This window comes from Heloderma suspectum, chromosome 5, assembly GCF_057233095.1.
Source record: "Heloderma suspectum isolate Gila_16-S chromosome 5, 16-S_ref, whole genome shotgun sequence".
NCBI lineage: Eukaryota > Metazoa > Chordata > Lepidosauria > Squamata > Helodermatidae > Heloderma > Heloderma suspectum.
Window position 1 is genome coordinate 2,300,064 of NC_139462.1, and position 15,079 is coordinate 2,315,142.

Consider the following 15,079-nt stretch of genomic DNA (forward strand, 5'->3'; position numbering starts at 1 on the left):
CACCACCAAGAAGGCCCTCTCCCTCATTGCCGCCTTCCGAGTCTCCCTCAGAGGAGGCGCCCAGGGGAGAGCCATAGATGCTGAATGTAGTGTACAGGTAGGTTCATGTCAGGAGAGGTGCTCCGTCAGGTATTGCGGTCCTGAGCTGTGTAAGGCTTTATAGGTTAAAACCAGCACCTTGGATCAGGCTCAGAAACATACAGGCAGCCAGTGTAAGCGGGTCAAAGTCGGTCTTATATGTTCGGACCGTCTAGTCCCTGTTATCAATCTGGCCACCACATTTTGAGTGAAGTGCAGCTTCTGAACTGTCTTCAAGGGTAGCCCCACGTAGAGCACATTGCAGTAATTTAAATTGGAGGTTACCAGAGCATAGAAAACTGAAGCCAGATTATTCCTGTCCAGATAGGGGCATAGCTGAGTCACCAACCAAAGTGGGTAGAGCCTCAAGTGAGCCTCAGCTAACAAAGATGGCTCCAGGAGAACCCCCAAGCTAAAAAATTGCTCCTCTAGGGGGAGTGCAACCCCATCCAGGACAGGTTGAGCACCCTCCATCTGGTCAGAAGAACCACTCTGTATTAATCTGGAGGCCTGATCTACTGAGGGCCCAGTCAAAATAGATTCTTTGGATTACCAGGATGAAACGAGACAATTTGTGAAAGGAATGGCAGTTTATTGATAAAAAATGGGTTTAGAATAATTATGCAAAGAAAGCTCACACATCTCTTCAGCCAATGACGTTGGCACCTTCATCACAGCTGAGTGTACACCAGGGTCCCCATCAACAGTGTGCAAGATGTCGTTCCCAGGACTAAAGTTCTCCAGGCTAGTTGTGCACTGTGATGTCCACACCCCTTTACCCAGGCTTTCCCCTGTTATCCCTTCATGCCTTGGATAATAAGCTTAAGGAGTGGGATGTCACTGCCAAATCAGCTGTATCCACTGTTTTCACTAAGCTGTTACCCACTCACAATTAATGCCAAGTGAGTCGGATTCATCACTGTTTTTGTTCTAATTTAGGAAGTGGGCGCTGGTATTATGTATTCTTGTATGAAGTAGCATAAACAAAGACCCAGCTGGCACATGGATTTAACTCAGAAAAATAGAATAAAAGTTTATTATTTACAAGATGTCATTAGTCTAAGCCTGCCTCCCTACCCCTCTAAATCCTCCCTCCCCATCCAAGATGGTGCTCTGTCCAACTCCCCATCCTACTTCTCCACAAAACTAAGTGATCAAATTGAAAACAAACCCTCCTGAGACCTCACTCACTCCCACCCTTCCCCCAGGTAGAACTAAAACAGCCAACCATGCACAAGCCCCATCCTGCCCACAGTTAACCCTTTCCTACTTGTACATTCATTTCCTGCAACACTAAATACAGTAATATTAATACAATAAAACAGATTAACTTAACAAGCAGGTGATTTTGTCACGTGCATGGTTTTCCCCCATGGAGTGAGATCAAATTGTTCGGTCCTTAGCCCAATCCTTTGTACGTTTTCCTGATATTTTAGAACGTGCTCCAAAAGTCACAGGCAGGGAAATCATTTACCTCTCCTATGACTAAGAAGTCTCAACATTCCAACACGAGAGCAGGGGAAAAACCCCTCTCCATCTCAGTGAGATAAAACATCATACCCTTTAGGCAGCTGCATAACTGCTGACTTGAGAATTACACTCTTATCACTTTCAGACAGCTAGCAGTTGTTGACATGGATTGGTGCCTGCTTGATACCAGTCTCCCTATGTGAGAAGCCTGTAGAAGCTGCCCAATATATGTGGGGCCTATTCTAAGGAACAAGAAATCTGCCCTTTATTCTATACTTGACATGCCTTTATACATTTAATAAACAGCATATAGGACACTGTGTCAGTACCTGACCTGACTCCTTGCAGTTTCTTCCAGTGTCAAACTCGCTACACACCCACTAACAGCATCTCAGTTTTGTCTGGACTGAAGTTCAGTTTATTAGCCCTCATTGTCTCAGCCAGTCACCAGTCTAGCACATCCACAGACTCACCTGATGAAGATGAAAAGGAGACGTAGAGCTGCGTGTCATTGGGCATACTGATGACAATGCACTCAAAACTCCAGATGACTGCACTTGATGGTTTCATGTAGATGTTGAATAGCATGGTGGACAAAACTGACCCCTGCAGAATTCCATACTGGAGAATCTCCAGGGCGAAGCAATGTTCCCCAAGCACCACCTTCTGGAGCCATCCATCCAAGTAGGAGCAAAACCACTGCATTGAAGTACTTCCCATACTCAACTCAGACAGTCGTCCCAGAAGGATACCGTGGTTGATGGCATCAAAAGCCACCGAGAGATCAAGGAGAATCAACAAGGTCACACTACCTCCATCTCTCTCCCAACACAGGCCATCATACACAGTGACCAAGGCTGTTTCCATGCCAAACCCCGGCCTGAACCCCAACTGAAATAGATCCAGTTAATTGTTCTCATCCAAGAGGGTCTGGAGCTGGTTTGCAGCCACACGCTGTAAGACCTTGCCCAGGAATGAAACATTTGCCACCAGCCTAAAATAATTAAGATTTTATGGGTCTAGGGAGGATTTCTTCAGGAGTGGCCTCACCACTGCTTCTTTCAGGTGGCCCAGGACCACTCCCTCTTGCAAGGAGGCATTAATCACCTCCCTGGCCCAGCTGGCTGTTCCCACCCTGCTAGTTTTTATAAGAAGGGCAAGGATCCAATATGGAAGTGGTTGCATGAATCTGTCCAAGCACTTTGTCAACATCCTCGAGCTGAAGCTCATCTGAAACTTATCCAAGAAAATTGGACCAGGCTGTGCTCTGGATACCTCACCTGATTCACCTGCTGTAACACTGGAATCTAAGCCTTGGCAGATGCGAGAGATTTTATCCTGGAAGTGCCTAACAAATGTATTACAGTGGGCCTCAAACATACTTACAGTGTCCTTAGGGCCGGCATGCAATAGCCCCCAGACAAACCTGAGAAACACTGGGCGGCAGATAGAGGATTCAGTAGAGGCAGCAACATGTTGTTTCTTTGCCTCCCTCACTGCCCCTTTACCATAGGCACACATCAGTGTGTGATTACATCCACTATGAGTTCTTCGCCATCTGCACTCAAGCCATTTCCTATTTTGTTTCATTGTTCTCAGCTCTGTGGTATATCACGAATCACTAGGAGCTCTACTCTGGAGAGGGTGCTCAGAAGCAATCATGTCAACCGCTCGGGTTATTTCTGCATTCCAAAGACCAACAGGAGAGCCAGCCCTATCAGCCAGAAACCTCCCCAGAGCCCTCTGGAAACCATCTGGATCCATTAGTCTCCACAGACAGATAATCTTAATAGTCCCCTTGCAGAGGAGAAAAGCTGCTGTAAGTCTAAACCTCAGCAGACAATGATCTGACCATGACAGAGAGACTGATTCAAAGTCCCTACCTTCTGATTACTATCACCATCTCCATGTCCATTTGAGAAAACCAAGTCTAGACTATGCACTTCTACATGTGTTGGGCTGATGACATATTGGGACAGTCCCATGGTTGTCAGGGAGGCCGTGAAATCCTGGGCCATCCCAGAGAAGATGCCCTCAGCATGAATGTTAACATCTCCCAGAACCAACAATCTGGGAGACCTCAACAGCACACCCAAGACCACCTGTGTCAGCTCAGATAGGAAGTCTGTTGAGCAGCAGGATGGGTGGTTCGCCAACAGAATTTCCAATCTTTCCCGCTGACCCAACAAAAGCTGTAAACACTCTAGGCCAGTAGTCAGATGGACAGGGAGATGGTATTCCTATAGACCACAGCAACCCCACCCCGTGAATCTCAAGTCTACTATGATGCAGAACCAAGTACCCCAGTGGGCAGAGCTGGGGGACACTAACTCCTCCCTGTTCACCCATCCAGGTCTCAGTTATACATGCCAGATTGGCCACCTCATCCACTGTTAAATCATGAATGAGGAAGGTCTGAAGAACATAAGAGCCATGCTGCATCAGACCAGGGGTCCATTTAGTCCAGCATTCTGTTCACACAGGGGCCAACCAGCTGTGGACCAGGAAACCACAAGTAGGACATGAGCACAACAGCACCCTCCTGCCCATGTTCCCCAGCAACTGGTGTACATAGGCATACTGCATTTGGTGCTGGAGGTAGCACATAGCCATCAGGAATAGTAGCCACTGAGAGCCTTCTCCTCCACCAATTTGTCTTACCCCCTTTTACAGCCACCCAAGTTGGTGGCCATCACTACATCTTGTGATAGCGAATTCCATAGTTTAACTGCGCTGTGTGAAGAAGTACTTCCTTTCATCTGTCCTGAATCTCCCACCAGTCAGCTTCATGGGATGACTTCAGGTTCGAGTATTATGAGAGAGGGAGAAAAATGTCTCCCTATCCATATCCTCCACCACAGTCTGCTGAGGTTTAGTCTTATTTTTGGACTGATCTGGCATTTAAAAGCAGCATAGGAGACAAATTCTGCAAAACATGGCCCCTCCAGGAAATTCCTGACTTGTGTGGTGGATAACTTCCTCCTACAGAAAGTAGAGGAAGGAACTAGAGGATCGGCTATCCTTGACTTGATCCTAACCAACAGAGATGACTTAGTGGATCAAGTAGCAGTTACAGGAACTCTGGGGGAAAGCGACCATGTTGTACTTGAGTTCTTGGTTCTAAGGGAAGCAAAAGCCGAGTGTACTCAAACGCGTAACCTGGATTTTAGGAAAGCTGATTTTAATCAACTCAGAACAATGATCAGTAAGGTCCCATGGCAAGCGACGCTAACGAGAAAAGGAGTCCAAGATGGGTGGGAGCTTTTAAAATAGGAAATTCTCAAGGCACAATCACAAACAATTCCAACAAGAAGAAAAGGTGGAAGACAACAGAAGAAGCCAATGTGGCTTCACAAAAAGCTTAGGGATGACCTGAAAACAAAAAAGGACACATATAGGAAGTGGAAAGAAGGCCAAGTAACAAAGGAAGAGTACAGGCAGGTGGCACAGAATTGCAGGGATGGCGTCAGGAAGGCTAAAGCTGAGAATGAACTGAAGTTAGCAAGGGATGCGAAAAACAACAAAAAGGCTTTCTTCAGCTACGTGCATAGTAAAAGGCAGAGGAAAGAAATGGTGGTTCAGCTATTAAATAAGGATGGCAAAACGATAACAGATGACAAAGAAAAGGCAGAGGTGCTCAATTCCTACTTTGGCTCAGTCTTCTCCTGCTGTAGACATCATATACCTCGACTTCAGCAAAGCTTTCGACAAAGTGCCCCATGATATCCTGATGAGCAAACTAGCTCAAAGTGGGCTAGATGAAACAACGATCCAGTGGATCCACAGTTGGCTACAGAATCGGACTCAAAGAGTGCTTCTCAATGGGACCTTCTCAAACTGGGGAGGTGTAACGAGTGGGGTACCGCAGGGCTCAGTCCTGGGCCCAGTGCTCTTCAACTTTTGTATTAATGACTTGGAGGAGGAGGTGCAGGGAATGCTGATCAAATTTGCAGATGATGCAAAATTGGGAGGGATAGCTAATACTTTGGAATACAGAAACAAAATTCAAAATGATCTGGATAGACTGGAGTGCTGGGCAGAAAACAATAGAATGACATTTAATAGGGATAAATGCCAAGTTCTGCACCTAGGAAAAAGAAACCAAATGCACAGTTACAAGATGGGGGATACGTGGCTCAACCACACTACAAGCGAGACGGATCTTGGAATTGTTGTCGATCACAAGCTGAATATGAGCCAACAATGTGATGTGGCTGCAAAAAAGGGCCAATGCTCTTTTGGGCTGCATTCATAGAAGCATCGCTTCCAAATCCCAGGAAGTACTAGTTCCCCTCTACTCAGCACTGGTTAGGCCTCATCTGGAGTACTGTGTCCAGTTCTGGGCACCACATTTTAAGAAGGATTCAGACAAACTGGAGAGGGTTCAGAGGAGGGCAACAAAGATGATCAGGGGACTGGAAACAAAGCCCTATGAAGAGAGACTGAAAGAACTGGGTATGTTTAGCCTTGAGAAGAGAAGACTGCGGGGAGATATGATAGCACTCTTCAAGTACTTGAAAGGTTGTCACAGAGAAGAAGGCCGGGATTTCTTCTTGATTATCCCAGAATGCAGGACGCGGAATCATGGGCTCAAGTTACAGGGAGCCAGATTCCAGCTGAACATCAGGAAAAACTTCCTGATTGTTAGAGCAATACGACAATGGAACCAATTACCTGGGGAGGCGGTGGGCTCTCCCTCACTGGAGGCCTTCAAGACGAGGCTGGACAGCCATTTGTCAGGGATGCTCTGACTTGGATTCCTGCATTGAGCAGGGGGTTGGACTCAAGGGTCTTGTAGGCCCCTTCCAATCCTACTATTCTATGATTCATCCAGAGACCTAAGGGCAGTCTGATAGGGCAACTGCTAAAACTGTGGTTGGGGAAAGGGCCGGAACATGGCACAGCTGTTAACTGTCTGGGCCTTGTTCCCCTAACCTGGCTAGCACTCCTCCCAACACCATATCTCCCTCTACCTGTAACCACGCTAATTGGGGGGCCCTTAAGCCTCCCCACTTGGCCCAATATCCTCCTTCCCAGGCACATGACCAGAGGAAAACCAGTCCCTCTAACACCCGCACAAGAACCGCGCAAGCGAATCAGCTGGATGTTAGAGGGGTAGCCCTTGCATCCTTCCCCGAAGCAGCTCCCCCCAAAGGGGGGGCCCCCTTTGGCGGCAGTGGCACCCCAAGTTGAGTCCTGGCAGATAAGAGTAATCCCAGGAGAACAGACACAGCTGACTCAGGTTGACAATTAGACTGGGAGAGTTTTTTCTTCTCACATTGGCATATAGTTGAGCTCACTAGGATGCAGGAACATTGGAATTCTGGGGCTGGTGTTAAAACGCATCTTTTAGAATGTACACAGTCATGTGATAGAACTGACTGCACTGGTGAGCACCAAACAGAATTGGGGATTCGTAAAGAGGGCTGCAAGGCAAGAAAAATACCTTCTCTACTGGAACCGGTGTGAAGACAGGATGGCTCTACTCTCTGTCTCTCTCTGTCCTGCCCAGTGGTGTTCAAAATAATCCTTTCAATGTGGTGGGGGTGTTGCATGTGACACCCTCTCCCTTTTTCCAAACCAGCCTATCTTGTGGAGAGCACATGGTGCCTACATGCCCCTCCCACCGCCCTGCATTTCCATCTTACCCAAGCAGTGGCCAGAACAACCCTCTGCAGAGGCAGCATGAGTACTGCCCCCACCCCGCCACTGCTGCTATGCATGGTGATTTTATGTCCCTGCCCTTAGAGCTGGTGTGGTGCTCCTGCCGAGGAACACCTGCTGGACCGCTGCAATTATCTGCCTTGGGAAATTAGTTACTGATTTAAAAATAGTCTTCACTTTTAAGCTTTCAGTTCACAAATTCCGTGTTTGGGAGTGTTTATCAGGACACCTGCATTGCTGACAAGCTTCTAATCAGCTTAAAAAAACCAAAACAGTTTAAGCGTCCTCCCCCCCCAAATAAAAATACATTTACTATCTTTCAAAATATTTAATTAGTGGTATTCTCTGCTCTCTTTTTTAAAACTTGTGTGTCTTTGAAGAGCTTTTTAAAAAGCTATTCCAGACTTGATGATGTTTTGATCATTTGGCGGCTGTTCTTGCATTGATCCCATGAATTGTGCCCTTTATTGGGTCATTCAAAGGTCAGTTCTATATTTCTCAAGGTGAATTACACCCATCAGTGATTGCTCGCTCATCTGGGGATGAAAGAGAGGTGAGTCAGAAGCCCCCCCCATCTTGTCAGGGGTGGCAGATTCTTTTTCATCTCTGATTCCAATCTGTAAACAAATTAGAGGTGGAAGGATGTTCAGGAGTGGTTGTTCTGGGAGCTAAAAAGGCCCTCCTTAGCAGGTCCCTCTGTCCTTCCAGCTAAGAGTGATTGGGAGGGACAGCCTGAGTAACCTACTACATCTGACTGTTTGTATGCAGCCATGTGTCTGTGTGTTGCTGTCAGTATGCCAAACATACAGGGAGCATTTCATTGTCTTGCAAAGGCATTTTGTTTTGTGTGAAATTTGAAAGAGTTTTATTCATAGTATTTCAACCTGCTTAAATGTTTGCCCAGGATCTCTGGTTTTTCTGTGTACTTAAGAAGGCATCTGATGCTATGGCAGTGGTGTTCTGGTATAACTCTACTGGCTAGATACAGGAAAACCAGGCCATCTATGCAGCCTTAGCCAGTGAAGTGAACAGCAGTGGATTTGGAAGCACAGTCTGGGAGTCCTTCGGGGACAGCTGGGCTTGAGTAAAGTTGCAGAAGCAATGATTGGCAACCTTGCACTTCTGTATTTGACGTGTGCTTTCCATCCGCACAAGTCAGTTTCAGTCTCGGGACTAACCCTCTGCTTTATCTTGGCATGTGAATCGTACAACCTGATGCTCACTTCATAGGGCTTCTGGGCAGTTCCTGTGGCAGTCAGTCTAATGGATTTGTAGGGCTGTGATAATTGTATGTTGTATAAATTAGGAGGGGGAACCTCTCTTCAATATTGGGAACAAATTCAGCCAAAAAAGGTTTAAATATATATTAAAACCCAACCACGGGAGCAATGGACTGAGAAGGGAGCATACCTGTTACATGGCCCGGCCCCAGGTGCCAGACAGGGGAATTGCTGCCTGCCTGTACTTCTGTTGTGCAGGAACTTGCCCTGGGGGGATATTCCCCTCTTCAAAGCAATATGCTTTCAGTGAAAAAGCATCCTTCACAGAAGTTTTCAGTGCCCGCAGAACAGGCTGATTGGACAGACTGTGCACTTCAGATTGGCACAGACAGACAGCAGAAGACAAAGTCATGGCAGTCTTTGTACTGAGAAGGAGTGAAGTGAAGAGGGACTATCATGATTGGGATTGCAAAAGTCCCAGGCATGTAGTCCTCTGAAGACTGGTAGTGCATCTAGGAATCTTAAGAAATAGCTCATATAACTTCATGACACATCTAGCAATTTGTAGTGTTTTTCCTGCCCCACTTGTGATACAAAATGGACCTCTGCATGGTAGGGTTTCTAAGCAAGATTTGGACCTAGCTTTGGGGAACAAAGCATTTGGGGGCAGGTCATGCTTGTTTTGGCCACTCAATCCTATTGGTGATTGAGCAGCCACAGGCCCAACTAGTTAGCAGCTCAGCTGAAGAAAGGTTTGAAATCCGGTGTATATGTGTGCGTGTTGTAATCATGACAGAATATAGAAGTACCTTGCTACTGTTCTGGCTCACTGGACATTATGGTTTTTTTTGCAATGGAAGAGTCACTTGTAGATGTGCCTGAGCTGCTGGAATATGGATAAACTTGAATAACTCTCTGAAAATGTGAGAACCTGGGATCACCCAATGAAACTGAATGATGGAAGATTCAGGACAGGTCTCTTTGCAGTTAGTCTCTTTCTCTTTACTCCCTGCATCAAATATTATCTTATTTGCTCAAGAATATCTTTCTTTATAAACCCTGACTTTATACTTCAAAATGATCAGAACTGTGTGGAGACAAGGTGCATGTGAGGTTCCTTTAACTCTTGCTCAAACCTTCAGCCTGTCTACCTTCTCACCCATAACAAAAGAAGAGCCGTTCTGGATCAGACCAAGGGTCCATCTAGTCCAGCATTCTGTTCCCACAGTGGCCAACAAGCTGCCCACAGGATACCCACAAGCAGGACATGAGTGCAACAGCACCCTCCAGGTTGTGTTTCCCAGCAACTGGTGTACATAAGTATATGGCCTCTGATACTGAAGGCATCATCCATCAGGGCTAGTAGCCGTTGATAACCTTATCCTCTGTAAATGTATCTAACCTTTTAAAGCCATCCAAATTGGTCGGCATAACTACATCTTGTGCTAGCCAATCCATAATTTAACTATGCGCTGTGTGAAGAAGTACTTCCTTTCATCTGTCCTGAATCTCCCACCAATCAGTTTCATGGGATGACCCCAGGTTCTAGTGTTACGAGAGAAGTTTCTCCACACCATGCATAATTTTGTACACTTTGGTCATGTCCTCCTCACTCGCCTTTCCTTTATGCTAAACAGTCCCAGGTGTTGTAACCTTTCCTCATAGGGGAGTTCCTCCAGCCCCTTGATGATTTTTGTTCCCCTTTGTGCAACTCTACAATATCCTTTTTAAGGTGTGACCAGAACTGTACGCAGTTGTTCAAGTGTCATCGCACCATAGACTTGGTGTACAGTATTATGTTGGCAGCTTTATCCAGGAGGTAGGATGACTGGAGAAGGATTTCTGCTTTTCAGTAGGTGTTTCTTGGCACCACATCCCATACTGCCAGCCCCTCAGATACAAAAAGCAGTCTGGCAGGAAAGGAATCAGCTCTTTCCTTGCCTTTTTCCTTGGCCCCAACCTGTATACATGTGTCTCTGTCAATCAGTCAAGATCACTCCAGTCAAACAGCATAAAACGTGACATAATGCTCATATTGAGTTGTTCCTGATTTTGATCTTTAAAGCCCTACAAGGCCTGGGATGATTCAGTTCAGAACACACATCTCCCTGTATGAGCCCAACTGCATATTGAGGTAATGTTCAAGGACTCCTCTCCATGTTGTTTTGTTTCAGGAAATTATAACTTCTTCAAGGAGCAGTGCCTTCTCTCTGGTTGCCACAGTGAACAACCTTCCTCAGAAGGGATGGTCATGTTCACTTCTCCTGAGTTGTGTACATTTGTTTATTTAAAGAATTTTTACCCTGCTCTTCAGCTGAAAAGGCAGTACCAGTAGATATGGACTCACTCAGGCAGGGCAGGCAGAGCGTGTCCAACTTTGACAGCTGCATAAGTTTGCTTGAGAGCTTTGCTGTATCAAACTAAGGGCTATTCCAGCCCGTGCTATTCTAAGGGCTGGAATATTCTATTCTATTCTATTCTATTCTATTCTATTCTATTCTATTCAAGATAGAATATTCTGTTCCATCAAACTAAGGGCTATTCCAGCTATTCCAGCCCGTGTGAAACTGGGTCTGTTCGTTAGTGCATTAAATACATTTTAGCACTGATGTTATGCTTTAATAATTGGGAGGGGGTGGTAAAGTGGATTATTGTTTAGATTGTGTGTGATGGGATGCGGTGTGTGTGTATACCGTGGAGTAACAGGAGAAACATTAAGCACTGCTATGACTTTCCTAACACCTTTAGCATCCATGTTTGTCAGGAACATAATATACAGAGCCTTATTTTGCCCTATAAGTAGCCCTGGAAATAGTATTTTTTATTTAATACATATATGAATTGCCTCTCTGCCTAATAGGTGCTAGAGGTGATATAGAAATCAAATAAAGCATTCTCAAACCACCATAAAATCACAGGGGCGGAAATGGGTTCAGCACCATAAAACTGATATTAAAAATAAAGAGCGACATTAAACACCATTAAAAGCTTGACAAAACTGGGTTGCTGCCTATCTGAAGCACAGTAAAGGGGGTGCCACTATAACCTCCGAGGGGGGGGGATATTCCATAATTGGGTGCCACTACAGAAAGGCCCTGTCTCGAATCCCCACCAACCTAGCCTCTCTAGGTGGTGGGGCATATAACTTGGGCCTCTGATGATGATAGCAAATTATGGACAGGTCAGTGTGTGAGGAGGCAGTCCTCCAGATAGTTTGGCCCTAAACCATTTAGAATTTTATAGGCAAGGACTCACACCTTGAGTTGTGCTTGGAAACAAACTGGAAGCCAGTGAAGTTGGTCCAAGAGCAGTGATAGATTTTATAATCTGTAAAACACATGCTTGAGAAAACTCTGGCCACAGTGTTTTGCACTCACTGCAGTTTCCACCCCACGTAGAATGCATTATAGTAATCCATACAAGAGGTGATAAGGCATGAATCACTGTGGCCAGATCTTCCTTCCACAGGAAAGGATGCAGTTGGCACACCAGCCAAATTTGGGCAAAAGCTCTCTTGGCTACAGCCACCACCTGACCTTCTAGAAAGAGGTCTGGATTCAAGAGCAGCCCAAGCTATGTACTTGATCCTTCAGAGGGAGTGCTACCCCATCCAGAACAGGTTGTACTGCCAAACACAGATTGGATTGTCTGCTGATGGATAGGAGCCCTGTCTTAACTCGATTGCACCTCAGTTTGTTCACCCGCAAAAATTTCCTCACTGCATTCAGACAGCAGTTCAGACTTCCACTGCCTCCTTGGCTTCAATTGAAAAGGAGAGAGCGAGAGCTGGGTATCATCAGTGTATTGATGAGGCCCAACTCCAACACTCCAGATGACCTCCTCCTATGGCCTGATGTAGATGTTTAAAAGCATAGTGGACAAAATAGAGACCTGAAGGACCAGGGGGCCGAGCAATAGTTCCCCTTATAGGAATGCTCAGCCAAGACTAGAACCACTGCAAAACAGTTCCTCCAAGTCCCATATGGATCTGTGAAACCCTTACTGGGACCAGCCTTCTTAATGCTAAATGGCCTCACCTTCATGTGTGTAGAAGGAATGGGGCGATGTTTTCTTCTCCATGGTGTCAAACAATAGTTTTGGTCTAAACGTGTCTGGAAGTGTTATAGTGCTGGTTTCTAAGATAAGTGGCTAACTTTTGTTTTTTGGCTACCTCTCTAGACATCAAGCGCCAGCACCAGGATGAGTGTGGAAGCAAGCGGCAGGCCCCTGAAAGTGGGCTCTAGAGTGGAAGTCATCGGGAAGGGGTACCGTGGAACAGTGGCCTATGTGGGTGCTACACTGTTTGCCACTGGGAAGTGGGTTGGTGTCATCCTGGATGAAGCAAAAGGCAAGAACGACGGCACAGTTCAGGGCAGGAAGTATTTCACCTGCGATGAGAACCATGGCATCTTTGTGAGGCAATCCCAGGTAAGCTTTCTTTGGCTGGACACGCAACTGCCAGCGCCACTCCATGATTGCTTGTAACATCCTGATCAGGAAAGAAGCCCTGCTAAATGTGTCTGGTAAGGGAACATAGGAGAAAATGTATTTTCCTTATTTACACACTAAATGTTCTGGCGCTGCTTAAATCTCCAAACCCCTCTGATGCAGAGAGAAAATTGGCAGGGCTGTGGTTACCCAATCTCTGGCCCCTCGCAGGACACAGGGGCTTGATCATGGGCACATCATATTGTCTTGAAAACTTTTGTTGGACTTCTCAAGTCCAACACATCTGCAGTCCAACACATGCAGTCTTTTGTTGGAGGCCTTCTAAACACGACAGGGCTGATGTCCAGCAGTGTCTTACAGTCAGAGGCCCTAGTGCTGAGCGGAGAAGAACGGTCCAGAAGAAATTTGCGCTAGGAGGAGGACTGCGGAGGCTATTGCGTCAGCAGCTTCCCATTCTGCCCCATGGGACTCTGCCCCATGAGTTACGGGCAATGAAGCAGCCAGACGATGACCAGAGCGCAGATGGCAGAACATCTTGCTCCAAAACCAGCCAAACATTGCTTAGAGCACGTTACCATGCCTACCATGTGGTGGTGCAGGCTGCTGAAGAGGCTTATTTCACAGCCTCCATTGCAGCCTCAAGTAGCCGCCCAGCAGAGCTCTTCAGAGAGGTTTGGAGGTTGCTACCTCCAGAAGCCTCTCCTTTAGAGCCCCCAGAGGCCCTCTGTGATGCCCTTTCATTGCACTTTGAGGATAAAAGTCATCCAGCTCCGAAGCAATTTAGATGTGACTGTTATAGAAGATCCAAGTGAGGTTTCCAGTGCCCTATCTAGCCATGTTTTGAGTGCTGTTTTTTGGTAGAAGGGTGGGGTACAAATACAATAAATAAATACAGTTCCGTTAATGTGGCCTGATAACGTGGACAAGGTGCTTGCAGTTATGCAGCCAACCATGCGTCCTCTTGATCCCTGTCCCTTGTGGGTAATTAAGGCTGGCCGGCATTGGGTGGGTGAGTAGGTCCAGGGTGTGGTTAATGGGTCATTGTGTGAAGGAGTGGTACCTGCTACTTTGAAGAAGGCAGTAGTGCCACTCCTGAAGAAGCCCACCCTGGTCCTGAGGATTGTGACAACTATTGCCCAGTCATGAACACACCATTTTTAGGTAAGGTGATGGAGAGGGTTGTGGCAAGGCAACTGCAGGCATTCTATCAATTATCTAGACCCTTTGCAGACTGGGTTCAGGCCTGGTTTTGGGACCAAGTTGGCCTTGGTCACCCTATTTGATGACCTTTATCGAGAGAGGGCTAGAGGGAGTGCAGGACGTGGAATAATGGGCTCAAGTTACAGGAAGCCAGATTCTGGCTGAACATCAGGAAAAACTTCCTGACTGTTAGAGCAGTACGACAATGGAACCAATTGCCTAGGGAGGCGGTGGGCTCTCCCACACTGGAGGCATTCAAGATGAAGCTGGACAGCCATCTGTCAGGGATGCTTTGACTTAGATTCCTGCATTGAGCAGGGGGTTGGACTTGACAGTCTTATAGGCCCCTTCCAACCCTACTGTTCTATGATTCTATGATTCAACTTTGCTCTTCTTACTCAACCTCTCTGCAGCTTGTGATACCATCAACCATGGTATCCTTTTCGATTGGCTTCATGGGATGGTATCAGAAGCACTGTACTTCAGTGCTTCCATTCCTACCTGTGGGGTCTGTCTCAGAGAATGGTGTTGGGGTAGTGTACCTTGGCCCCCTTGTGCTGTGGGTGCCACAGGGCACTATTTTATCCCCAATGCTATTCAACATCTACATAAAGCCGCTGGGAACAGTCGTCAGGGACCTGGAGTGTGTGCAGATGACACCCAGCTCTACTTTTCCATAAATCTGAATCACATGCAGGCTGTGGTGGACTGGATGAGGGCCAAAAAACTGAGCTTGAATCCTGGCAAGACAGAAGCACAGTGGGTGGGTGGCTCAAAGATCCGAGAAATAGGTCAGTTGCCTGTTTTGGATGGGGTCACACTCCCCCTGAAGGAACAGGAGTATTCCTGGATTCATCATTGTCACTTGAGGCTCAGGTGTCTTCAGTGGCTAGGAGTACCTTTTACTATTACTTTTACCAGCTTCAGCTGGTACACCAATTATGGCTGTTCCTGGACTCTGACAGTTTAGCCACAGTGATACAAGCATCAGTAACCTC

General features: G+C 46.5%; 1 protein-coding gene across 12 annotated transcripts in view; it reads left to right on the forward strand.

Annotated features, from left to right (window-relative positions):
* Positions 1-15,079, forward strand: part of DCTN1 (dynactin subunit 1) — a 103,543-nt gene that overhangs the window by 27,967 nt on the left and 60,497 nt on the right. For all 12 annotated transcript variants that reach the window (XM_084855190.1, XM_084855193.1, XM_084855194.1 and 9 more), the window contains exon 2: positions 12,612-12,860. In XM_084855190.1, coding sequence (XP_084711316.1) covers positions 12,633-12,860 — 228 coding nt within the window. In that variant the 5' untranslated portion in view covers positions 12,612-12,632. The remainder of the gene's footprint in view (positions 1-12,611; positions 12,861-15,079) is intronic.